The sequence below is a fragment of the Echiichthys vipera genome, assembly GCF_963691815.1.
Source record: "Echiichthys vipera genome assembly, chromosome: 20".
NCBI classification, from domain to species: Eukaryota; Metazoa; Chordata; class Actinopteri; order Perciformes; family Trachinidae; genus Echiichthys; species Echiichthys vipera.
This window is the reverse complement of record NC_139845.1, coordinates 20,716,735-20,743,793: the sequence shown is the minus strand read 5'-3', so window position 1 is coordinate 20,743,793 and position 27,059 is coordinate 20,716,735. Positions and strand designations below refer to the sequence as shown.

The 27,059-nt window shown below is 44.5% G+C and overlaps 1 protein-coding gene across 2 annotated transcripts in view; it reads left to right on the top strand.

Annotated features, from left to right (window-relative positions):
* The first annotated feature begins 6,729 nt into the window (after positions 1–6,729).
* sbf1 (SET binding factor 1) overlaps positions 6,730–27,059 on the top strand; it is a 79,629-nt gene continuing 59,299 nt past the window's right edge. For both annotated transcript variants that reach the window (XM_083934993.1, XM_083934992.1), the window contains exon 1: positions 6,730–6,901. In XM_083934993.1, coding sequence (XP_083791119.1) covers positions 6,847–6,901 — 55 coding nt within the window. In that variant the 5' untranslated portion in view covers positions 6,730–6,846. The remainder of the gene's footprint in view (positions 6,902–27,059) is intronic.

Below are 27,059 nucleotides of genomic sequence, written 5' to 3'. Positions count from 1 at the left end.
AGATCTTTCCAATACACATCTTCATTCTTCTATTACTTAAGGACTTTATCTCATTATATCACAATATCTGCTCACGTATATGAAATCGTGGCTTATCAAATACTTCTTAATCTAAAACTCCCACCACATATCAGACAGGCATCTTCTGTAGATAGACAGCTCCAAACACAGTTTTATGATATTGCTTTAAATTAACTAACTTAATTGTTGTTGTTTTATATGTCTCACATGTGTTATGGCTTTTGTTTATAATTATTATTATTATTATTATTAATAAATTGTTTTATTACCAGTTGTATCCTATTTTATCATTTTACTGTTTTTTTCCACTTTTTCTGTTGAAATACCTGTGTAATCCATTTGTTTTTGTTTTTCTGAGCTGCATTTTATGTTAGAAAGGTGCTTTATAAATAGAATGTATTATTATTATTATTATTATTATTATTGATGTTACTCATTGAACTGTGTGTTAATGTAAAGTCTGATTATAAAACCAAAGCTTCAGTTTTCAAATGATTCTCCCTTTTCAGGTGATATAATTGTCTTTCACGAAATCTCAATATGATTTTTTATTCCCACAATATCAGGAGCCAGTTGAGATGGTTCGGGCATCTAGTAAGGATAAACCCTGGGTGCCTCCCTAGGGAGGCGTTTCAGGCCCGTCCAGCTGGGAGGAGGCCTCGGGGAAGACCCAGGACCAGGTGGAGAGATTAGATCTCCACACTGGCCTGGGAACACCTCAGGATCCCCCAGTTAGAGCTGGTTAATGTGGCCCGGGAAAGGGAAGTTTGGGGTCCCCTGCTAAAGCTGCTGCCCCCGCGACCCGACCCCGGATAAGAGGCTGAAGATGAGATGAGATGAGACAATATCACTTCCCTTGAAAGCTGAAAAAATGATTATACTGAATGATCACCAGTCCTACATGAACAAAGACGCAGCTGGTTGCCTTATGAGCTACAGTATATATGCATTCATCACAGTGCTCCGCCAACACTGCCCATGCTCTTTGTTGCAGTTTTACCAGCATCACTTTCAGGTTGCACCCCCACCACCAGCCTTCCTGCCTACACACTCTGTACTGCATAGTGCTTCACACGTAGATTGTATAGAAATGAATGACATTCAGAATACTGTGGTTAAAACATCACACCGACAGAAATAAATATCCCACAACTTGAAAACCTCCAGTATCTTCCCAATATGTGTGTTATTATGAGCATTATGATTACAAAAACCTACAGTATCCTCCCAATATGTGTGCTATTATGAGCATTATGATGATGTGATTACAGTGGGTGGGTTTTGTTTGCTGCTACAGTCCATCATATCTGATTAAACCACACCCACTGGTCCTGATGAAGCAGATTAGCGGTTAAAATCATTTATAAAAGATTTAAAAAAAATGTTTTTCTAAAATTAAAATATTAATTCAGACTAAATAGTGGGGTAGCACGGTAGTGTGGTGGTTAGCACTGTCGCCTCACAGAAAGACGGTTCCTGGTTTGAATCCGGGTTGGGGCCCTTCTGTGTGGAGTTTGCATGTTCTCCGTGTGTCTGCGTGGGTTTCCTCCGGTTTCCTCCCACAGTCCAAAGACGTGCAGGTGTTCGGTTCATTGATGACTCTAAATCACCCGTAGGTTTGAATGGTTGTCTGTCTCTGTTTGTCTCTATGTGCCCTGTGATAGACGGGTGTCCTGTCCAGGGTGTACCCCGCCTCACGCCCGATGTCAGCTGGGCTCCAGCACCCCGCGACACCGACAGGGACAAGAGGTTAAAGATGGATGGATGGATTCAGACTAAATATATTTTTTTATGGAAAAGCAATACTTTCATTCTGTACCCCTCAAAACACCCCTTGGGTGTATTTTTATTCAACCTTTAAATTGTTTGACTACCCCTCTGAATGTTGCTTACCTCAGTTATGTTTTTTTAAATTAAATTTGCAGTACAATGCTTCTTATCTAATGAAACAGGAGACATAGGAGATTACTGACACTCATGTTTTCCTATGTGGGCTCATCTTCCTCAGGTGTTATGTGTAACAACACATAAGTTACAAATATGGAGTCACAGCCGTTTACTGTACACACTCTTTTGCTACACTGCAGAAAGAGGAGCTCCAATTCCACATAGGAGCCTGCGTGTTTGTGTATGGTTTATCATTCACCCCATGCATGAGTGACTCAGTGGAGTGACAGCCTTAAAGAAATCACTGCTGTGACCGTAAGCATCCACTTGTGTCAGCTCTGGGGAATTAAACGGGTGTGAGGCCTGCTTAATGGAGCTCATGTTCATGCGTTCATGTGCCACGCTTCACCTGAGCTGCAAGGAAGTCGACAGCTAGAATAGCCCAACGAAGAGCAGCGATGTGCAAGAGGCTTTCAAACCACTTCCTGTGTGTTGGTTAGTCTGCAGGAAGTCACGTGATGGCTGCATCCTGCAGAGAGTGACTCTGTGCTCTGATTGGGCTGCATGTGCCAATAACACAGAGTCAGTGACAGACCCTCGTCTGCCATCTTCTGCAGCTTTATTCTTAGAAATAAAAGGTGATAAAAAAAAAGATGACGGAAGTACTATAACATAACTCCACATTATAAGTGTACACAGTGAGTGCAGCTGTGTACTTGCAAGGATGTCTTACTCGCTTCCTGCCCATGCTGCTTTCAGTGCCTGTTGAAAAGTCCTAATTACAGCATGTGCACATTAATGACCCAACCCAATCAGACTGGTGTGTGTGTGGTTAAAGTGAGCTCAACTGTGTATTTTACACACTTTGACACTTTTGGGTTGGTCAAAAAAAAAAAAAAAATTGAATTGAATTGAGTTGAATTGAAGTACATTTTCATGCAACTCCTGTTCCTACCCCCCCCCCCCCCCCCCCCTTTCTGATGCAAATATTGAATTTATTATTGTAGTCTGTATTTGTCATTGAAAAGAAAGCCAGAAGCCTGAGAGGGCAGATTCAAGACGCTAGTTAGCCAGTTAGCACATTAACAGAACAAATGGTATTTTGCAATCTTACCTGATATAACAAGTAACAACTTAACAAGGTTTCAATCTCACAGTCTCTTTAGACTTTATCTGTTTGTTTCCTCACTTCTGGTTCTCTTCTCGGTTACGGACAAGAGCCAATCAGAGATATTTCTCTCACTGACGGGGGTCAAACGACTCCATGGGAGATTCAACATGCATGAACACCGTCAGCCTGACTTGGTGTGTCCCTGCCTTAACTCTCAGCAGGGGAGCATTCCTTTAAACATTTTTTTCTGTCACTCTTTGTCAAAGTAATAGGAGCAATACTGCAATATGAAAATATTCAATGCATTTTGCTTTAAGTTTTCGCAGTGCAAAACGTAGGCTACTCTCATTCTCATTCTTTATACTGTGCATTTCTCCAGTGTCTTGGTAAATGTCACTTTCCACAGAAATGCAAAATTTCCCGTGTATCATCTTTTCCTCCGAAGCGGAAAAACTCGACGACAGGTTTCCACTTTGATGCACGGCATGTTAGTTAAGACAAAGGCAACGTTAGTGGTAACCAATGACATGGACATCTGTAGGGTTCAAGTTTATCCAAGACAACTTCATTCCTGTGTGTAACCTCATCCTGGAGGGAGAGTCTGGGGGAGACTGAGCTGCTCTTCTCTCTCTCTCTCTCTCTCTCTCTCTCTCTCTCTCACTCTCTCTGTCTCTCTCTCTCTCTCTCTCTCTCCTTCTCTCTCTCTCTCTCTCTCTCTCTCTCTCTCTCTCTCTCTCTCTCTCTCTCTCTCTCTCTCTCTCTCTCTCTTTCTCCCTCACCCAGCTTTCTATCTCTCTGGCAACGTGTCAAGTGTGGTTCAAGGTTAAGATACAGTTAACGACAACTGTAAGAATCCAAACCATAGCGGTGACCTCAGTGTGACTCCCTGAAAATAGTGTTCACAGAGCGGTGTGAGTTACGTGTTATCTCCTGTTGACATAGTTTGGGTTGTCAGAGGCCAAGTGTATCAAAGAGCAGCGCTGTCCTCCGCTCACTCAGACCTGAGATAAGTGTCTGAGAAAAGAGGGGGACCAGTTTGAGTTGTTACTGGGTGCTGGGAAAACAAAGCTCTTGATGAAAAATGTGACATCCCATGCTCGGGATTGTTTTGAAGCATAGAGTGACACACTGTACAACACAGCACAAGAATGCGTGAGCCACAAATGAAGTCATCACCAGCGGTGGATAAAGGTGGTCAGGGGCCCCTAGGCTACTGTTTGTTTGGGCCCCCCACATTATTAATCATGCTTTATCAGAAAACACCAGCTAGAACAGAAGAAGAGTCCGCAACCTTGAAAAATCTTGTCAATTTAGGAGTTTTCCTTAGTAGATCTTGGTCCCGTTGTTCTTTCAGTCGTTGTGCTTTTCTTTTTCGTGCTCTGCCATCACATTTCCTTTTCGACATTTTGCCGCAGTACTGTGCAGTAACAGTGAGTGACGAATCATTTGACAACAAAACTGGCCTGATGAACCCGGCCACATGATGGCAGCTGATTGGGTAAATGTGTCCCATATCTATCCAATGAGTGACTTTATTTTTTTTTAATGTTTCTAAGGGCCCAAGTAGGAGGCACGTTTTTTTCCCCAGTGAGGTAAATTAAATACTCACCTGGGGCCCCTAGGCCAGCCTGTGCATTAATTCGCCTCTGGTCATCACATATTTTGTATTAAGTGTGTAGGCTCCATAAGTTTACAGTGATAATATCAAACACACCGCAGATAAGATAAACGGTTGTGATTGGTCCAGCTGGAAACTGTCTGAACAGGAGGGGGACCAGACCTAAGACTGACAGTACATACAAGCTCACAGATTGATCTGGTTCCCAGGCTAGGAGAAACTATCGGATATAAAAGAGATGAATATTGGAAATGATTTGGCAACAGCAACTTGGATTAATGCTGCCAAAGCAGTTTGGTGAAATCTATCCCCTCGACATATTATGTGTCTTGAAGCTGAAAAAGGACGTTGTTCCAATAACAAAAGTAGTTTGGCACTGTGGCTATGTGCTTGGACGTCTATAAAACTTCGGACCGAGTGTTCAATTGATGGCTGAATTTTAATTTTGGCTTAAACTGTGCCTTTAAATGACTACATGTTTCCAACACAGCACTCAGTCTACTCATTTCCAAATGGAGCTGATCCACATTAGGGATGGGTCTTTCATTACAGTCCTGGCTACAACACAAACAGCATTACTGTTACATAACCGTTACAGGCTTACATTCCTCCACATCCTGGCCATGTCTATAACAAATGCACTAATTATATTATGACTGGGCACCATCATCTTGAAAGTCATTCTTGAAGTCCATTCATTCATTCATCTTCAACCGCTTGTCCCTGTCGGGGTCGCGGGGGAGCTGGAGCCGATCCCAGCTGTCATCGGATGTGAGGCGGGGTACACCCTGGACAGGACGCCAGTCTATCACAGGGCGCATAGAGACAAACAGAGACAGACAACCATACACACTCACATTCACACCTATGGGCAATATAGAGTCACCAATGAACCTAACACCTGCATGTCTTTGGACTGTGGGAGGAAACAGGAGAAAACCCACGTAGACACGGGGAGAAGAAGAAGAATTACTTTATTTTTATCCCACACGGGGAAATTCAATTTTCACATGTTACACACACAGGCCCAAAATACACACATGCACAACCAGGACCTATACATGTAATTGAGGAGAGATGTTAGAGCGAGGGGGCTGCCAGTGACCAGCGCCCCGAGCAGTTGGGGGTTCGGTGCCTTGCTCAACAGCACCTCAGCAGTGCCCAGGAGATGAACTGGCACCTCTCCTGGCCACCAGTCCACGCTCCATATATGGTCCACACAGGGACTTGAACCAGCGACCCTACGGTTCCCAGCCAAGTCACCTATGGACTGAGCTACTGCCGCCCCCCAAGAACATGCAAACTCCACACAGAAGGGCCCCAGCCGGGTTGAAACCAGGAACCTTCTTGCTGCTGACCACCAGACCACCGTGCCGCGCCTCCAAGGGCTAATTGTCTCATCCACAGACAAACGGGCCAAGCAGCCAGTTAATAGAATTCTGACATTAATCATTCATCTTTATTTATTAGATAAACGGTAAAAATAGATTTGAAAGGTACCACTCAAGGGACTATCCAATGCAGTGGCTTTACATTAAAATGGTATTCATTGTCATTATACACAAGTACAATGACATTTCACAAGGTTTCTATCTGTGTAGTTAAAGCAAAATACATAATAAAGGCAATAACTGTGTATATAATCTAATCTAATATATCATATGATATAATATAATATCATATAATAGGGTATAATAGGCTATAATATAATATAATATAATATAATAGGGTATAATAGGCTTTAATATAATATAATATAATAGGCTATAATATAATATAATATAATAGGCTATAATATAATGTAAAATAATATAATAGGCTTGCTCTTGGACAACCGTTTTAAACTGAATTCAGTCCCACTGAATTTGTTGTTGTCTTCTAGTATCGTCAGCACCTTCCTTTCACCCCTGCAGTGGCGGTCCTGCTGGCTTTATTATAGGTTTGGGTCAGACTTTTGGCCCCTACTGGTTTGGCTCCTCGCATGGGACATTCCTGCCGAGCAGCCCCTCCCTGGAAGTCCTTCAGTGCGCAGACTCGCGGCTCTCCGCTGTCAGGGCAAGGCAGACTGACAGTATGGCGGCGGGGTGCAGCTGGAAGGATGCTACTGTCGCCTGTGATGTGTCTATCGCCGGTAGGACGTAAATGGACAATTGACGGCAGAAAGAGAAGAGGATTTAGCGAGAAAGGCTTGTCGCCGTGAGCTCCAAAGATGGCCAGGCTCGCCGACTACTATTTAGTGGTCGCTTACGACCTCGACAAGCGAGGTGGGTACTTGAGTTAGCCTGCCCTGCTAGCTTTAACGGCGTATTATTAGCTGTGGATAAACGGGAGGCGGGGAGGGAGGCGGGGACGGTCCGGGCCACCGCTCACAGTTGACCCACGCTAGGTGCCGTCAGCTGGCGGTTAGCCTTCAACTTTGGGCCGAGGACGCGCAGGCCTCACGGGATTAGTGTACTTAAATGCGAGCCTGTCAGCCGGTGTCTCGCATTTCTGACGGGGGGTACACACCGAATACACAACTCCACTGCAGTGCTTAACTTCCAGGCATGTTTTAGCTTTAGCAACAGAAACGGTCTTCCTCTGTTGACAGCAAACTTAGGCTAACTTTATGTGCTAAGAGCTAACGTTAGCCGGGCTATCTCTGAGGGGGGCTGGCCGTGAGGTCGGCTGTGACCTAAGACGGATTTATTCACTCTTTCAGTTGCATCTTCCCCGGTTGTCTCTCATTCACAAATGTTACAAGTGCAGCAGTCGCCAGTTTTAAAAAGTCCAACTTCACACAGGACCTGCCGGACGGAGTCGTCAGTTGTTGTGACTGCAGCAGTCACTTGGGACAGTCAGACCGCGAAAGCCCTGCCGATTTCCGCTCGGACTTTATTTGAAGGGTGATTTTTTAAAAACTGGTAATCGATGCTTCTCCTCGGCGGAGCTGCTGATTGTTTTCTTTGTCTGTGTTTTGTGTGGATTAACCCAGATATCCTCGCCCCTCCCTGAGCCCCCTCGGACCGGAGCTCTGTTCCCTTGTGTTGTTGGGACGGGGTTTGGACCGTTATCTGAGCCCCCCTCCTCCTCCTCCCCTCCACCCCCTTCAGCCGAGCCTTGGCCTAGATCCGTGCAGTATAATGGCCCGTTTAATCATGAAATATTCAACCCGCCCATCCAATGGAAGCATGCAGATTGTTACGTGGTAGAGTTTTTTTTTATTTAGAGTGGATTTTTTTTTGCCTATGATTTATTCAGAAGAGGCAAATTGTAACATGACAAGCCCTCTGTGACTAAAAGCAGGCCGAGAACTGGCTTTCATCTCCATGATGCTGGCGCAACCTACATCACTTTTCCCATTGCACGAGTGCACTTTTTGCACCTTGTATTTTTTTTCAGAGGGGGGGGTAAATACAGGATGTTATAACGTGGACACTGCAAACGCTGCAGAAACTCTCCTTCCTGTTCTACCCTGCCTCAATGCAATGCAGAGCAGAACAAGCCTGTAAAAAGCATCTGGGAACCAGACATTAAAGCCACAGTGGCTTTAATGGATCAAGGCTCCCATGCCTTGTAAAACCAAACACTTAAGGGTGATGATGATAGTTGGCATTGCCATGTTACTGCTGCCTCCCTGTGTTACAGCAACTTTACCAAAACGTTCCAAAGTTTCCAGGTGGAGGCATTGTGTTAAACATCTCCGTTAGCTTCAATGAGCTCCCCATAGCTATCATCATTACCGTCATCATATAATGCACTAAGTTTATCCTCTGCAGATGGATGAATACACTTCTGCACGGTGTTTACTTCTGATATTGTCTTATGGTCTTCTAGTTTTGCCTGGTTCTGTAGTAGCAACACATAGTTGCTCTAAAAGGAGATGGAGAGTGGTTTTGATATTGTACATGTGGGCATGTTCCTCTTGAAAGCATGCTCACCAATCAATAATCAATGTCTGCTACAGTGTCAATAGTTGATGTCAGGGGTTGGGGTTGAAATTTCCCTCAGACTTCCAAATTCTTGTGCATGTTTACGATGTTTTCAATGATAGTTATGTATTTGAATGTTTCCAGTCGTGGTGCTAAATAGCTATAAAGAAAACACTTGGCTATGAATAAAAAATGAATGGTCCTCAATCATAAGTAAACCAGGAATTCTAGAGCACAGTGGAGTTTCCTCCGGTGTTTAAATATTTCATACATCCTGTTGTGTGTGTGTGTGTGTGTGTGTGTGTGTGTGTGTGTCACTCATTCAATGGAATGTTTTGCAAGCGTGGGCCCTGACAGGTTTTCAGGGCTGACATCATCACTGTTCATCTGCCTCTCATGGCGCCGTCACCAACAGAAGCCCTGTGGGTGTTTACAAAAACAAACGTCCTGCAGCCAGAACTGTTTCTTCACTTCTATTGTATGATTTCAGATGGAGCTTTTGTTCACCGTTCAAAATCCAGTGACAGTTTGGCTTGTTTCACGGATGCTTACCGGGGCGGTAGAGCCTCAAATCTTCCATTCACCCTCTACATTTGTCTCTAAGGTGTCAGGTTGCTCACATTGTGCTCAACCTAGATGCTAGTTATGCTATCAGTGGATCTTACTTAGAGCCAAGATGGCTGCTTGTGGGTTGGGAAGAGTCCGTAGTTGCCGCCAGGGTGTGGTCCTCCTAGCAAGGGTCTCTTGAGAAACACCACAGCATGTCGCTGTGTTTTGACAGCGGTTCCTCCACTGCACCGAGTACCCAGTAGCCAAATGGATATGCAGTCCGAGGCCCAAACAGGAAACTGGGGAGAGGACCAGAGGGAGGCTTGTGTTTAGAGCGAGAGTCCAGATCGTCTCAAAACCAGGAAAGGGGCGTGTGTGATGTGTGCGCAACTGTGTGCGGCAGTCTCATTCAAGACCATGAAGACACTCACTTGCATTCACACAAACGCACACACAGACGCTAACATACAGGCTCTATTATGGCTCCATCTGTGTGCCTCTGGCGGTGCAGTTTGAGAGCGTTGGTCATTGCGGCGGCGGCGGCGGCGGCCCTAAACAGAATGCAGAGTGGTTGTTTTCAGGCTGGAGTGACAGCCCTGGCACACAAATCATCCACTGAAGCCCAGCCTCTTCTACTTACTCAGTCACACACACATACACACACCCCTACAGGGCCATTCACAACATTAGAGGCCAGCGAGGACACAAAGAGGTGCACCCAGGGCGGCTGAGAATGCATGCTAGCTGTTGTGTTTACAAATCTCAGGTTGTCTCTGTTACTGACATGCAAAGTTGTCACGATTATGGAATTGTTACATAATTGTGGACAATGTGTAATGTTTAAGGGTGCTATGATACTGTAGTAAATAAAACAAAGGCCAACAAGCAGTGTGCTGTTAGATCCTGACTGGAACAGATATGTAGCAGTGATTGTGATGCCAGTCAGTCGCCAGTTCTGTTAGCAAAATAGTTTAATATGTCACTTCTGACACTAGATTTATTACCACTGATTTAAACAATAATTTCCCCAAATTTAGGCAGATCAATCCAGGCGAAGTTCTTTGTACTTTGCTTGTGTGTAGACCACATTTAACATTTTAAATGTGGCTTGTATAAACACATATTCCGCAAAAACGAGGTACAGAAAAAACTATTGTATTGGTACTGAGACTTCGGTCCTAGTCCTAAGTCCTAGCTACGATAGCCAGATTTCAGTTTGGATCTCTTCCTCCAGCTTCTAATGCTAATATATCATTTTTAACAAGATTTTACACATTTTCTAACATTCATACTGTGGTATTAAAATCACACACAGTCTGTTTATTCTATCCATAAACAGATCCTTATTTCATTTTCCAGTAAAAATAGTATATCACTATATGTATTGTTTATATATAACTTGATAGAAGATTGTATCCATAACACCCTTAACTAAAATACACATATTCTCACCTTGAAGATGAGGGGGGTTACTATTTAATGTTTTAGTAGGGATGAATGTCGTTTTCACACTCAAAGCTTCTATTGAAATTTTCGAATGAATCATCGAATATCTGTCATCATATTTTACGATGGCATTGCTCTCAAAAAAATGTAAACAAGCCGGAACCTTTTTAAACCAAACACTCATTTTATATTGAGATATTTTCTGGAAATTACAAACGATGCAGCCAACAGCAAGTAGGTCGTTATTAGCGATGGTCAGTTACCTTGATAACCAGAAACTCTAAGCTCCCTGGAGATCTCCCTCCAGCCAGCTGCACCTTGTTAAGGTTTCTGTTGTGGTCTCGTATAGATAACTCCTCATTTCAACTTCTTGAATAAGCTGTTCTTCATCCATGCAGTGCTTACAGAGCAGGGACAAGAATATATACTGTAGAAACGGGACCTCTGATAAAAGTTGGGCTCTAAGTGGCGCACTGCATCGCTTGCAGCCTGTCGGGACATTCTAATAAAAGACGATGCAATTAAACAGGTTTTTTGACGTGTAGTCACTTGTGTTGCGCTCAGTTGGGACCCGGTGAAGGCTCATATCACATTATGCTACAATAGGAATCTTAAGCTGCAAATGTGCAGAAATTTAAAAAAGAATGTACAGACATGCAAAAAAAACCCCCAATCCTGCAGCATTCAGATTTTGATTTCTAATTCAAATGTTATGAATGACTATATTTTAGGATACTTGATGTCATTCATCAACAGTAGAGAGGTGACAAAATGTGAGAGATACGAAAAAAGACATGCTTTGTGCATGTTACAAATGATGTTGCGATCCATGGTTGGTGGCGTTTAACCCCATAGGATGCCAAGGTGTCCGGAGTAGGGCTAAATCTGCCCAAAATATGTGAAATCAGTGGCATCAGTGAAATATTTGACTCCGACGGTTGCTGTAGTTTTGAAGTAGGGATTTCTGTTACTGTGGCAGAGCTGTGAGTGATTCATGTTTTGCTCGCAGGTGCATTCAGTCCAGTGTGAATGCAAGAAAAGCCTCACACAAGGCTGCATAAAGCTCAGAGGGGAAAGAGAAACCTCTCAGATTGAAAGTGAGATGAAGTGAGTGGAGGAGAGAGGAGTGTGTGTGATGCTGCCAGCAGTGCCTGCCTGTGGGCAGCCACTTCCTCCATCGCTCCAGAGCAGGGCTGCAGCCTTTCAGCCCCTCCAGAAATAGCCCTCACAATCTGCCTTTCATAGGGGGACAGAGTGATGCTGGGTCGTGTGTGTGTGCGTGCACGTGCGTGTGCAATCTTGTCTGCCATCTGAATGGCAGCCTGAATGTTTGCGGCTGTCTGTGTGTTTGCCTCGTTACCACGGTAACACGTATCCCCGTGTGGGCTGCGGTTTGGGGTTCACGCCTATCGCATATTGACTGATTTTTGGGGTGAGTGGAGCAGTGGCGGTTTTTGTGCTGATATGCGGTAGCTTTACATTCGAGCATTTTTCTACCAATCAAAGTGTAGTTTTTATTTTAGATCCTTAAGCCAGCATTCAGACCACAGGACACCAAAGCTCTCCACTGGCACCAAATGGAGAAAGTACTTTTAGGGCGCACTCACACTGTCCATCTGTACCGTGCCCAAGCACGCTTTACCTTTCTAGTTAGTTTGACCAGTGTCAGTACAACTGTACCGCACCCAGAAATGACATGCTTGCCGGCCACGGCCCTGCATGAGAGAGGTGGGCTTTTGTAAAGCACAGATGCACATGTATGAGAATGAGCACAAGCATTGACGGTGGTCCTAATGTCTATTTTTATGCCTCTGTTCTCGGCGACGCACATTTAAAAAGATGCAGCTGAACGGTTCACGGTGGTTTGATGCGGAGGTGAAGTGTTTGCTGCAGATTTGGTCAGACGAAACGTTCAAAAACAGTCAGACAAAACTAAATCACCGAGGGGTGATGACGCAGAAGCAAGAAACAATGGAGCCCGCATCATTTCAAGTAACGTACAAACGGGCCTGGGCTGCGGGGGAAGAGGGAGGGGGGTAAATCACCCTAAAGCATGGGCCACGGTACGAATGGACTGTGTGAGTGCGCTCTAAGTGTTAGCAGCTCATAAAGGCAGGTAAAACAATTATTTTTTCAATAAATCATAATATATTAGGTGTGGGGGAAAAAATCTACTCTTAGATGCATCGTGATGAGGACGTGGAAGATTCTGAATGGATTCACAAATGTTCATTGATAAGTTATTGTTCATGGAACGCAAAAGGTGGAACTCGGAAATGCGGAAGTGGAGCGCCCGTACAGTCTTTGGCGTTGCACTTAACTGAAACACGGCACAGTAATCCCAACAGTTTAACTGTTTTTTTTAAATTAACTGGTGACAGAGAGACTACTAGCACAACGTTGTCTCGTGGCTCGGCATGGATTACTGTTACTTTTGAAGGCATCGGTACAGACCGCAGTAGGGATACACACGCTCCAAACAACGGATGATATTTTCGTAATAAAGACAGCTAATATCTCCATGTGTTTCTGCTGAGAGCACAATGAATGTCCAAACAAACCGTTTCACAAACCTTCAGAAAACACAGACACATGAATAATCTGGGAAGTGTTTATTTCCTGGATAGCTGACACGTCTGTCTCACTGTCGTCAGTTAATTAAAGAAACGATTTAATCTGACACACCGGCACCCTCTGCATTAAAAGCTATTGTGTGGAAGCACCTAACTCGGAAAAGGCAAAGCAAATTACGAACTCTATCGCAACGTTTATTTCCAAGGATTTGTGTCCTTGCAACAATGTTCCTTCTAGAAGATATTATATAGATTAAAAATGACTAGATAGAACAGAAGAATCGCATTTATACAAACAATAATTAGAGCCACAATGCAAACTCCGTTTAAATCAGTGTATTGCACAATGAGCTACACTCGGTATCTGAAAATGTGTTTTAAATAATTGTCCAAAAGGTCCAAATAATGTTCTTCAACAGAAACAGAACAAAGTCAAATCAAAAATCCCTTTTCGGTTTCAAGCACAACAAACTAAAGAGAGAATTTCAGTTTGTTTAATTCTGTTTTAGTTTATTTTTGTAGGAGTGAATCATCTTCTCAAGTAAATTAATTATCTTATCTCTGATAAGTTTCAGTTTCGTTTTCCCCCCCGTCAGGAGTGGAGCCTCTTCCCGAACACTTTAACAAACGATCTTTGAACAAGTGAAAACGCTGTCGGAGTTTTCTGAGAATTGGAAACGCGCGACCATGAAGAGGCAGAATTTACATGCTGTCGTGTAAATAAGATAAATAACATATGTCTGTTTTCGATTTACTAAAAGGACAAAGTATATTGGAAAGGGAACCTTAAATGACTGCTGTAGTGATCTGACGCTATTCAGAAAATACAATTCAATAAAATTAACTTGACTTTCGAGGGGGCAGGGTGCGCCCCTAATATAATGGTAGGGGAAACACTGATTACATATAGTGTGCTAAAAAGTACTAAGAACTCACGGTGTGTAATCGCATTGTAGGCCTCTGAATCATAATCTAATCATGAGGTACCTAGAGATTCCAACCCCTAATAATAATGCAGTTAAAAGAACAGGAAACAGCTTTTACTGGCAGCTGTCATCATGTTGTGGTGCTGTGACGTTGGCCTTGTCCTGTTGTGTGCGTGTGTGTGTGTTTGTGTGTTTGTCTGTGTGTGTGTGCGTGCGTGTGACATAGCAGTCCGTCTGCTGTGCTGAATACTTGTTATTCATGAGTAAGACGGTTGCCCCAGGGCCCCAACGCTGCCCTCATTCCTACTACACAGATACAGAGGAGAGAGAGACAATGTGTGTGTGTGTGCGCGCGCGCGCGCTGTGGGTAGGGATGCAAATGCACAAACATGCTTCTTACTCACACATGGCCCTTACACCACTTCTGTCAGAAGACCCATATTCCTCTGTCATACACTGTAAACTCAAACCGTAATCCAAGTGTGGGACAACTTTATGTGTGTGTGTGTGTGTGTCTGTTGCTAAGTAAATGTGATCTGCGCCCCAGGGGGGCGGGGGCAACATAGGGCTTTGGTGTTTTGCCCTATATTGAGAGACACACAGTTCAAGTAGGTGTTTGCACATTTAAAAATTTATCGCAATTAGAATCATATTTCCTGTTCTTGAAATGGCCTCAATTAGTGCTGGGCCAGTAAACTGGATGAACTGGTATACTGGTTTTAATTTCTTGTATGACATGAATTATTCATAAACCACCATATATCAGAGCTGAAACATTTGCTGTAACTCTTCAATAAGCACAAAAATATGTAACATAGTTTGCTGCAGAGAACGCTACCGCGATAACTGTAAACCTATTATAGGGCCTATTATGATTCAAGTTTTTGTTCATATTGTCCAGCACCTTCTACCAGTATATATATTATATATGTATATGTCATTTGTTTTGTAATGCTGTGTTACCACTGTATGGTACGGCTCAGCTCGGCTAGATTCACTTTTTGGTACCAGTACTTGTCTTTTCTCTCTCAAGCGACGTGGTACCAAATAAAGTTCCTGGTACTATCTCCAACTTTTACTGATGGAAAAGCAAAAATTAGCAAGTGTGTGTGTTAGGGATGCCCTGCTCCTTGGTGCTTTGATGGTTTCCCTGGAATTCAGAGAATTTCTCTGTCCCCTCTCAGGACAAAGGCTGAGTCAGTGTTGCTCACAGTCAGCCTGTTGAAGCTCAAGGGAGCAATCGTTCAAATCCCCGAGGGGTGATTCCAGCGTGTCCGGAGCAGTTTTGATTTGAAGATAGGGGGTTGTTGGGTCTAGTAGAGTTGGTTGGTGTGAGGCTGGTTGGCTGCTGAGGTAACCTCATCAATGCTGCACTTTGTTTCTGTCATATAGGCTGTGTACATGTGGGATAGACACTTGCACATGCAATATTATTGCATGTAAGTGAACTTAAACCTAAATCATATCGACAATTCCAAAGGGAGTCTGGCATTTCAGGCAATATTAACATAGAGCCCATGAGTCTACCTTGGGTTACTTTCCATTTTGAAGGACAAATTGGCATCCACTACAGTCGTTGCTATAAGAAATGGAAACCGTTGTGATTTTAACAAAGTTAAACAACTATTTTCTGTTAGCACAGAAAGATATACAGCTACCGCAAAAGAAGCAACAGATGTAACTGGTGTTTTGAACGAGGTCCATAAATACATCAGAAACGCCGTGTGAGGGACTAGTGGTCCAAGATTAAGTCTCATCTTTATTAAGACAGCCCCCAGGTCAAATCTGTCGTTCAGAAAAAACAGGAAATCTTCATCTCAGACATCCACTGGGCTGCCTCTAATCTGATGTGTAGCCTGGGATTGGAAACGCAGATCAAAGGTTAGCGGTCCAGATCGGTTTAATATCACTGTACTGTATTTATGGCACCGCTCTGCTGCTCCTCCCCCACTGGAAGAGGTCTGTGTTGTTTAAAGGTTATTCAGATTATAGTTGTCCACTCCTGGTTCCCATGACGGGGAGATATGAACAAAATATTACATCACGCTGTTAGTAGGTCTCTACTTGATTCTACAACTGTACTTGTACGTTGAGCTTTTCTTTTGCGATGAAAGTATTAATCTTTCACATAGGGAACAAACAATACTTGAAAATGCAGACTTTGTTGTAAATACAGTTTGTGTTGTAACATCACCAAAATACTGAACTCCACATGCTATGCTATAGCCGTTTGAGACATGCACGTACATGGTGTGGGAATTTGATGGCACCTTTACCCTTTGTAAATGTCACGATTACAGTCTTACTAGTTTTGAGTGAGTAACATTTCTGTTAACTTTTAAAGGTCAAACAAGTCTGAACGTGCTGTCATTATTAACGTAAAGGCTGCACCAGCACAAGGTTAAATATGCACACAGAGAGATTAAATGTACATCTTGTTCCGTCCTAAGAGAACAGTAATACATTTTTATCATCCACTCATCTCACATGCACAAAAAATATATAGCAAGTTTAATAAAACCACCAAACACTATGAATAAGGTGATTTTCAGGAAATTCTTCTCCTGTCCCATCCCTTTTTAAAAAAAAACCAAGATGTAATTCCTATGGCCATGCTAGGCAAACTATATAATTATTCCTCTGACATCAACCAGTGCTTCCAAGTCTATCTATCCAATATCACATCATTTATGTTCCCTGAAAAACAACCACTGTAAAGTAGTCTCAGTTGGATAAAACGGCTGCTGTCGAACAGGAGCCTACACAGTGACTTCTGCTATGGTGCCACTTTCGGAGCGGTGAAATAGAATTAATTTGCGGTGCTAGTCGACAGTGTAACATTAGTCAGCGCTAGCAAAATGTCACAAATTTGGCAATATTTGACACGGTCACCGAAATATCTGAAAGTTATAACAATTGCTTACATACTGGACATCAGTCTGAATGAATAAAAAATAAAGAGATAGATCAGGCCACGACTGAAAAAGAGTGTCATGTCGACCAAACTGTAGTATACCACTGGATTAAAAGTCTTCTCTGGTGAACTTAGGACCTAAATGTTATCTCTTGAAAACCTAGAGTCAATGTTAAAGGCTGTGTAAGACACTGTGCAGGCACATTCTACATTGTACATTCTAAGTGAATTTGACTTCTTCAGTGTTGAGGAGAAACGTTAAACCTTTTTTTAAATGATTTTCAATAGGTCAGATAAAGTAAGATTCAGCCCAAAACCTAGCCTCCATTGTTTCATAGTAACTTGGTCTGGTTCCTGTTTGGTTACGAGACATGCACACGTTGGTTTCTCTGCTATTGGTTTCCTAGTAACAAGGTGTCATTTCCGGGCCATGTGCGTAGGTGCTGTGGTCGGAGATAAAAGTTTTTTGGGGTTGATTTGCAACTGCTTACAATCTGGCACTAGAATAAAGTAGATGTGATGGAGGAGGAAAGAAGAGTGTTTGGTTGAAATGTTTAGAGGGATGCATGTAATGGCTGAGTGAAGACAAAGATCTGGGTGTCAGAAGATAAGTTGTGCTTAAGTGCATTAGCTCAGAGCTATTATGTTTCCTGTTTCAGTATTCTGTGTTAACGGAAGTCTTGTTTGCATCTTCCTGTATGTCATTGTGCCCAGGTTAATGAAGACAACCATATCCTCTGGTTAACTGTTGCTGTCCCCTGAATCCTCCCCTACTCTCTCCTTATATGCACAGCTCACACATGCTGGGGGTGTGTTACAACTACTTAAATGACCAGGGGGACTGAATTATCCATTTACCAAACCCCTTTTTCTTGTGTCCCTCACCATGCTGGCATCCTCCTTATCCCCTAATAAACCGCTAGAGCCGCATGACTGGACTTTATCCACGAGTGACAGCATAATGTCAGCATGCAGGCCATGTGCCTTGCTCATCATGTGATTGTCACCTACTGATGAGTCCTAGGTACTGCCCCTGATTCATGTCATTCTTGGACAACACACCAGGCTCAATGTTACATTTTGGCCACGCTTTGCATACTGGCAAACTTGCATACCCCACATTTCTTCCTTACTTGTTAGATGTGTCTCTAGGCAACACTGATTAACTGTAAACAGAGATTTATTAGAAGGAACGTGTATCTGTGTCACCTCCTCGCTTCTTTAGGAGACTAGCGGCAGGTCCTGAGTGTATTGATTCTGATGGAAGAAGTTGCCATGAACATGGATTATGACCGATCCTTATAGTCACTGAAGTAAATACTGGAGCCCTTATGACTCCTCCTCTTTGAAGAACATAAGCATAAATAAATATGTTGTTGAAGTTAAACAGAGCCAGATAAGGTAAAACCAGAGGAGTCCTGGAGCAAATGTGCGTCTCTGGCTGGCGCACTGCGAAGCTACTTGCAAGTGTGTGCTTATGTGTGTGGCGGAGCAATCTGAAGTGTTGGGGAGCTGGTATGAGAAGTGATGGAGCCAGCTCCTTCTATAATGCATTGGGAGTCAGCTTGTGCATAGGAAATGTTGCTGTTTTTGCCTGTTCCAGACATTCAGTGCATATGTAACGAATTCGTAGTCAAAAGAAAACATGTCATGTACACGATAGTCAGATACGTAACACTTCTATACACAAAGCCTTAGGGCGCACTCACACTGTCCATCCGTAACGTGCCCCGTGCTTTAGGGTACTTGTCCCCCCCTTCCTCTCCCCCTGTGGCCCAGGCCCGTTTGTACTCACACTGCCTGGGCCTCGGCGAATGCTTCTTGCTGCCTATACGTCATCACGCCGTAACACGTCACATGCATTAATTGACATCATCGTGATGCGTTGCTTTGTTTACAAATCTTTCCATAGACCTCAGAGTTTTTGTGCGTCTTGTCCGACTGTTTTTGAATATTTTCATCCGACCAAATCTGCAGTAAATACTCCACCTTCGCATCACAACAACGTGAACCTTTCGCCGCCATTGTTTTAAATGTCTGCGCATGGTCCCTCCTTCTTTTTTCTATGTCCGAACAGGCGCACATAAAATGACGTCTGAACCGGCGTAGGCCCCATGCTCGTACACATTAGCACGCTCGTGCTCGTGCATGTGCAAATGTGCTTTTCAAAAGCCCACCTCTCCCAAACGGGCCATGACCGGCAAGCGTACCCCACCTAGACGCAGTACGGTTGCACTAACACTGGTCAAACGAACTAGACTTTAGCCGCGAAACGTGCTTGGGCACGGTACGGATGGACATTGTGAGTGCGCCCTTAGTGTCAAAACCCCAGCACCATTAAGGTCACACTAGCAAGTGACTCTGCACACTATCTGGTCTTGAAGTTGTGATATAACACCCTTCCAAAGAAATATGTCTGGGTCCAAGCCGACCCAATCCTTGTTTTTCTACAATGCCGCAGTGCTGTGTTCCCCGTTGTTTGAACATATCTGAGTCCAAAAAACAACACCAACAACTTTGTCATTTTACCGCTTTCCTATCAATGAAAAGGTGTCTCACTGAAGAAAGAAGTGATCTTCAAAGGTTCACAGGTTTGGTTGTTTGTTTTGTTCCACCGCATTGGACCAGGAAATAGTGAGTTTACATGCACATCAGCAACCCGAAAATTGCCTTATCCTGGGGAATAATCGTATCATTGAAGTTCCCCACGTATACATGAGCGGGGGTTGAATGGGAAAGTGATGGAGTAACTCGACCTCAGGTGCAGTAGGTAGCACTCCCCCAACATACAGCTGGTCAGAATACAGCTTTATTTTCCGGGTCCCCTTTGTGAAAATCATAAGCGGCCCGACTTTTGGACAGATTTACGACAGAAACAGGTCTTCTTGGTAGTTTTGTTACTTTTCATGGCGAAGTTCTCCCTCGGTTTAAATGTAACGCTCTATTGTTGTTTTTTTCACATTGTTTTTGTCGCTGTTGCTTCCTGGTTTATTCTATTTCCGGGTCAAAAGTCACTGCTGTGGAGTGGGAAAGAGGGAGTTATCACTGACAGAGCATGAGCAGACAGGAAACCCTATAGTAACCCGGGACGGCTGTTTACATGCAGGAATAATCAGGATACTGAAGGAGTTCTCTACGTTTGTTAACAGGGTATGATCTCTGATTTTACCCGGGGTACGGTGTTGACATGGTGTTTGAGAAACCGGAGTATGCCCTTCACCCAAATATAATTGGGTTTTTGAACTACATGTATATGCACTGAGTATTTTGAAAGGGTGTAATGTCACACTTAAAGACTGGATGGGCAGTGGCACAAGCTTTGTGACATGGTTTCGCAGGGCTAGTTGGTGTGCTTACTGCTAAAACGCAATGCAAGCGGGAACATGCTAGTCAGTTACAATAGCTGTCCATGCTTCTTTCTATTTTCTCTGTACTCTTCGGTCCACCCCACCCCGTTATGTTTTTAGACTTGTACATTATTTTTATTTAATCAAACATTACATAAGAGGGAAAACGGCTCTCTGAACTTCCTGTCAGTTAAAACCGAGCCACTACTCTTTGTCCGGGGACATATTTCGACTTCAGTTCAGTGGACATTTTTAAGTAAAATCTAATATTGCAGTTGTCTGTAATTCAAAACAATGCAAAGCAGTGTACCGATGGATGACTAAACCAGCCGAGGTCTGTTTGTGTTCACTGCAAATTGAATCCTTGATGTACTTTTTTGTGAAACACTGCACTGAGTGAGTGGAAGTAGATTGTCTGTGTTCTGTGCGCACTGGCACGTTTCCCCGCTCTATTGAGTGAGTTGGGTGGCTCAGACTAAAGCAGAGCACACTTGCAGACAGCCACCTGTAGCTGTGGAGGTGAAATGAGAAGTGACAAGAAATAAGACTCATGTAATGAATCACCAGCCTGGGACAATTTGATTTGAGTTTGACCTAAAGCAACTTGAAATAAATTGAGTCACTCGAGCTGCTGCGTCCTCTCTGAGGCCATGTCCCCTTCTGGAAAGCCTTCGTTTTTGTTTGGTTGGTTTGGGGATGGAGAGAGGGGGGCATTAGTTTTGCAGGAGGGTTGGGAGTTTGAGCATTTGCACAAAGAAAATGTCCCACATCGTCTCCAGGGCAACGGCTGTTTCCAGATGGAGCAGGGTTTTTTTCTTCACCCTGCCTTTATTTGGTTCCTAAATGGCAGCTCCACTCAGACAGTTGACTCATTTATTTATGCAGGGCTATCATCTTTGCCACCATCTGACACCAGACTCAGACGAGTCTAAATATCAGGTGTTACCTATTGATGTTCCGATCTGTGTTTTGCCTCCGACCCACTGACGGGCCTCAGTTCTTTTTGCTGCTTTGAATCAAAGAGTGACTCAGGGCGCGCTCACACTATCCTCCCGGACCGAGACCCGGACTTGAGGGTACTTGTCCCCCCTCCCTCTCCCCCCCGCGCCCCAGCCCCGTTTGTACTCACACTACCAGGGCCTCGGCCAATGCTTCTTGCTGTCCATACGCCTTCAAGCCGTAACACGTCACACGCATTGATCGCGCGTGTGTGGCTTTGTTTACAAATCTTTCCGTAGACCTCGGAGTTTTTGTGCGTCTTGTCGACTGTTTTTGAATATTTTCATCCGACCAAATCTGCAGTAAACACAACGTGAACCTTTCACCACCATTGTTGTTGTTGTTAAATGTCCGCGCATGGTCCGTCCTTCTATTTACATGTCCGAACAGGCGGACATAACGCTACTGCCGTAGGGCTCGTGCTCGTGCTCGTACACGTGCGCACGCTCGTGCTCGTACATGTGCAAACGGCTCCGCTAAAGCCCACCTATTTCAAGCGGGCCGTGGCGGCCCAGCTGGCCGCAGTTGAGCGCGGAGCGGGTGCGCTCACACTACATAAAGGTACTAGACTTTAGCTGAAAAACCGGTTTTGGCCGCGGCCAAAAGGATAGTGTGAGCACGCTGTCATGCTCCTTGATATTACTCCACAGGACTGTCCTGCGTGTATGTATGAGAAAGTGCACGAGCGAGTGTCCGTGCATTACTGTGTGTAATAGCAAACTGGGTGGACAGCAGAGAGCACTGTCAGAGGGTGTGGTACAGAGGCTGAATATAATGATGTCATAGTCTTGGATGTTTTCACCAACAGTCTTCAACTTTATGAAGATGCTCTCTTTAACACAGGACAGAAGGACAGATGCCACCCCAACTTGTGAATGGGGGTAGTGCGATTACACTGCTTTGATTAGACTTGTCACAGTCCGTTTAAGGGGGTGTGAGAGTCATGTACAGTAAACGGTAAACATTCGGCCTCTTTCACTGCCACAAGAAAGTTTTTAAAAAACTATGAGGGTATAAAAGCTCTAGCAATAAACTGCCTGGAGTTTGTATAGCAGCCGATGTCTTGCCTTGAAGTGCGGTCAGAAAAGTCTAGCTATCTTCGTCCAATAACAATCTGCCGAGTACTGAAAAATACAATACTTGTGTATTGTATAGTGAACTTGCGCTACATTAGGGAGTTAAAGAACAAAACATGACGCCAGGTGGTGTGAAGGCGGCCTAACAGTGCCCACAGAGCGTTCGTCTGCCTGTCTGTTCCCATGAGGAGCCAGTGAGACTCCGGGAACCCAAGCGGGTACACACATGGTGTGTTGCATACCTTCTGAAGAGACCTGTATGCCCGTTGAACAGGTGTATTAGGAAAGTATTGACTTTTTACTTGCATAAGCTTTATTTTACCGACAGCAACGAGTGTGTTTGGAGCAGCACAGACAAAGGAGATGGTGCAGTGTGATAATCACGGGCCTGTTTAATGAACGAGCTTGCGTTAGACCAAATTGTGTTCCTCATTTTGTACATTGTTGAAAATCTGCACACAAAGATGCGTTAAAACACACACGGCTCAGAGCTCTTCTGTCCCGACTGCTGCAGTCGCCGTGGAAACCGCCTGATGACGTGTCACTGTGGTTTGGAAGCCTGCAAATGCGAAGCTGTGGTCTGGTTCAGCACCAAGAGCATCACACACACACACACACACACAGACACACACACACACACACACACACACACACACACACACACACACACACACATACATACACACACACACACACACACACACACACACACACACACACACACACACACACACACACACACACACACACACACACACACACTTCAACTCTGACTTCCATTATTCAGTGATCACATGACTGTGGCCATCCTGTGGCACTGTTAGTAGTCATCTGTGCGAGGAGTCATCGCCAGTTCTCCTCTGTTGCATGCCCCGCCCCCCTCTCTCTCTCACATACATGTGTGACCCACATTTCCTCCCCTGCTCCTGACTTTCCTCCTCTTCAGTCGTGTCATATCTCTCTCTTGGATTTAATTTTTTTCTGTAACCTTTCATTGACCAGGTTATCTAATCATGTGTGTTCTTTCCAAGGAGCCTCCTGCTTGATTATGGCTGTGAGCCTGTTGAATCTGTGATATTGGTCTGCGGCACCCCCCTAATATAATGGTAGGGGAAAGACTGCTATTGTTGTTTAATTAATACTTCTTTCACCAACATGAAGATGTTATTAATTGTTGACATAGGAAGGTGGGCAACAAGAGGGGGATGTATATTTCATAACAGGATGGTACAAGTGACCATTTAGTCAAAATATCAGTCTATAGAAGAATCCGGCGAAGTACCGGAGGTGAACAAGCCGCCATTACTGCGGAGGCGTCTCCTTCCATTATGTGCGCGATTGAATGGGAGCTATCATTAGAATTGGACCTTTTCTACTTTTACCTGTACCTTTTATGCAGCATTACTTTTGGCAACCATGTCTAGGAAGTTGGGAAGAAGCTGTGCAATTGTCTGCTGTTTAAGTTTTGGCTAACACTAAGCAGTGTTAGCTTAGCTAATTACATTACTTTTGCACTGTTAGGCTCGACAGCCACATGCTATTCATTGTGAGATTGACGAGTGTCAACCAAGACATAGGGTGCTGTTGGGAACAAAGTCCCCTGCGTTAATATTCTTGATCCACTTCTGGCAAACATCTGCAAGCCCAGGGAATCAATGTAGACCGTACCGCATCAGAAAGGGGCGCTCTTCATGAGGTAAAGGTTTGTGTAGTTCCCATTTCATTTTTCCAAAGTTAAAGTTTCCCACTACTGTTGGAGCAGACTTCCTAGACATGGTTGTCAAAAGTAATGCTGCATAAAAAGTACAGGTCAAAGTAGAAAAGGTACACTTCTAATGACAGCTCCCATTCAAGCGCACGCAAACTGGATGGAGACGCCACCGCAATAATGTGTATATATGTACTGTATTTAGCACAAGTTAAAAAGTAAACTCATCCTTTTTGATTGACCTATCACATGGACTTTCAACACATTTTGCACCAGTTGAATGCCTACAATCAACTTTAACCATTTGGAAATAGCCCGGCTGAGCTATTGTGTACGACTTTAGATGGCAAACAGGACAAATCGGGCTGTTACTAGCTGCTTGGAGAGAGTTCAGCGGTGGCTGAGAAGCCTGTTCACAGTCTGCACATTGATTGGGTCTCTTTGGTTGCTCAGCACTGTAGGAACTGAATGCACCGATTGTGACTCCCTGATTGTGCTGCTCACACTGTGAACACACAGCTGTTGTTACACTCCTTCCAATTCACGAGGTGGACAAAAATAACAAAGACAGGGCAATACAGTGCAGTAGCCTTACTGCAAATGACCAGTTTGGCATTGGAGTGTTTTTTTCTTGTCAGTTTTGTCAGGCTTGTTGTGTCTCTTGTGCTTACAGGGACTGTGGCTTGTGGTCACTTCTACCTATTGATAAGCCTGTTTTATTTTATTTCGTTTTTTTGTCATGTTTTTTGTTATAACTTTGGATGCGTGCAATTATGAGTGTGTATGTTTCCCAATGAGGGAACAGACCTATGCATGCCAAGCTACAGCTCTGGGAGAAAATAGGCTCAGCAGGACTTATTTTTGTCATAAAAAATAAATGCAAGATGCAATACACGTAGAGTTCATGGTCATTTCCTGAGTTATAGATTTGAGGATATTTGCTGAAGGAGGAAATTGTCTAAATCAGGAAGAGGAGGCAAAGACAAACTAGTGCCAAAAAGACATTGTCTAAAAACATGGACTGCACTGTATATGATGCAACATGCAATAAAAAGTTATAGCCTTCCAATCAACAACCTGTTGTTGTAGACAACATTATCATCATGGGTCATATCCCAGAGAGGCCACTACATTCCTCTTACACGGTGGACTGATGGTGGACTGATGGTGGACTGATGGAGGGCTGATGGAGGGCTGATGGTGGACTGATGGTGGACTGATGGCGGACTGATGGTGGACTGATGGTGGACTGATGGTGGGCTGATGGTGGGCTGATGGTGGGCTGATGGCGGGCTGATGGCGGACTGATGGTGGGCTGATGGTAGGCTGATGGTAGGCTTATGGTGGACTGATGGTGGACTGATGGTGGGCTGATGGTAGGCTGATGGCGGGCTGATGGCGGGCTGATGGTGGGCTGATGGTGGGCTGATGGCGGGCTGATGGCGGACTGATGGCGGACTGATGGCAGACTGATGGTGGGCTGATGGCGGACTGATGGCGGACTGATCGCGGGCTGATGGCGGGTTGATGGTGGACCGTTTTCATACATCAGTCGCATCTGTTAAGCAGCCTTGCCTGCAGACTGCTCACTACTGCCTTAACAGCAGTGCTCTTCGCTGAGCTCTAACATTTTTCACCCGCTGCCGCTTAAACACGCCCAGTGTGGATCATAGACTATAAATATCGATGGATAACATGTCTCTACTGCCTTCCACTGTACAAAAATCAGAAATCAAAATATCCTGGATAGAGGCGCCGTGGTCCTAGAATTTTGGTGCCAGAGTCTGCTCAGTAGAGATCAGGCTGCAATGAAGTCCAGCCCAGAGTCAATCACACTCTGTTTTTATCGAACAGCTGATTAAAACTAAAACGTTTAATGATGATTTTTGCGTGACCTATTAAGCCTGTGCTACAGTGAAGTGCTTAATTAAAGATGAGATGCTGGGTTTGTTGAATAAAACATGAGGGTAAATGCCACGACTTCCAAATGCAGGAACCTGCTGGAAACGCTGGTTGTTTAAAACTAAAACCACCATCATATAGTATGACTGGAAGTGATACAAGTTTGCGTCACTGCTGTATGTGGCGTCTGCTTTTCACACATCCTGCTGGAGCTTTGCCAAGTCTAGAGTCATTCAACTGGATCTGACCGGATGGCAGTGGGTGTGACATTGAGGGGACCCTAATGGTAATCCTTATGCTAACTTTCAAGCCTGGATCTTTTTCTTTAGAACACCTGCCCTCTCTGGAGGGAGTAAGGGCGCACTCACACTGTCCATCGGTATTGTGCCCAAGCACGTTTCACAGCTAAAGTCTAGTTCGTTTGACCAGTGTGAGTGCAACCGCTCCACGCCTAGCTGTGGTACCGTTGCCGGCCACGGCCCGTTTGGGAGAGGTGGGCAGCAAGAAGCATTTGTTTTGCATTTGCTTTGTCATCAGCCCACCATCAGTCTGCCATCAGTCCGCCATCAGCCCGCCATCAGCCCGCCATCAGCCCGCCATCAGCCCGCCATCAGCCCGCCATCAGCCCACCATCAGCCCACCATCAGCCCGCCATCAGCCTACCATCAGCCCACCATCAGTCCACCATAAGCCTACCATCAGCCTACCATCAGCCCACCATCAGCCCGCCATCAGCCCGCCATCAGCCCGCCATCAGTCCGCCATCAGCCCGCCATCAGCCCGCCATCAGCCCACCATCAGTCCACCATCAGTCCACCATCAGTCCACCATCAGTCCACCATCAGTCCACCATCAGCCCTCCATCAGCCCTCCATCAGTCCACCATCAGTCCACCATCAGTCCACCGTGTAAGAGGAATGTAGTGGCCTCTCTGGGATATGACCCATGATGATAATGTTGTCTACAACAACAGGTTGTTGATTGGAAGGCTATAACTTTTTATTGCATGTTGCATCCTATACAGTGCATTTGCTTTGTCCTAAAGCACGGGGCACGGTACGGATGGACAGT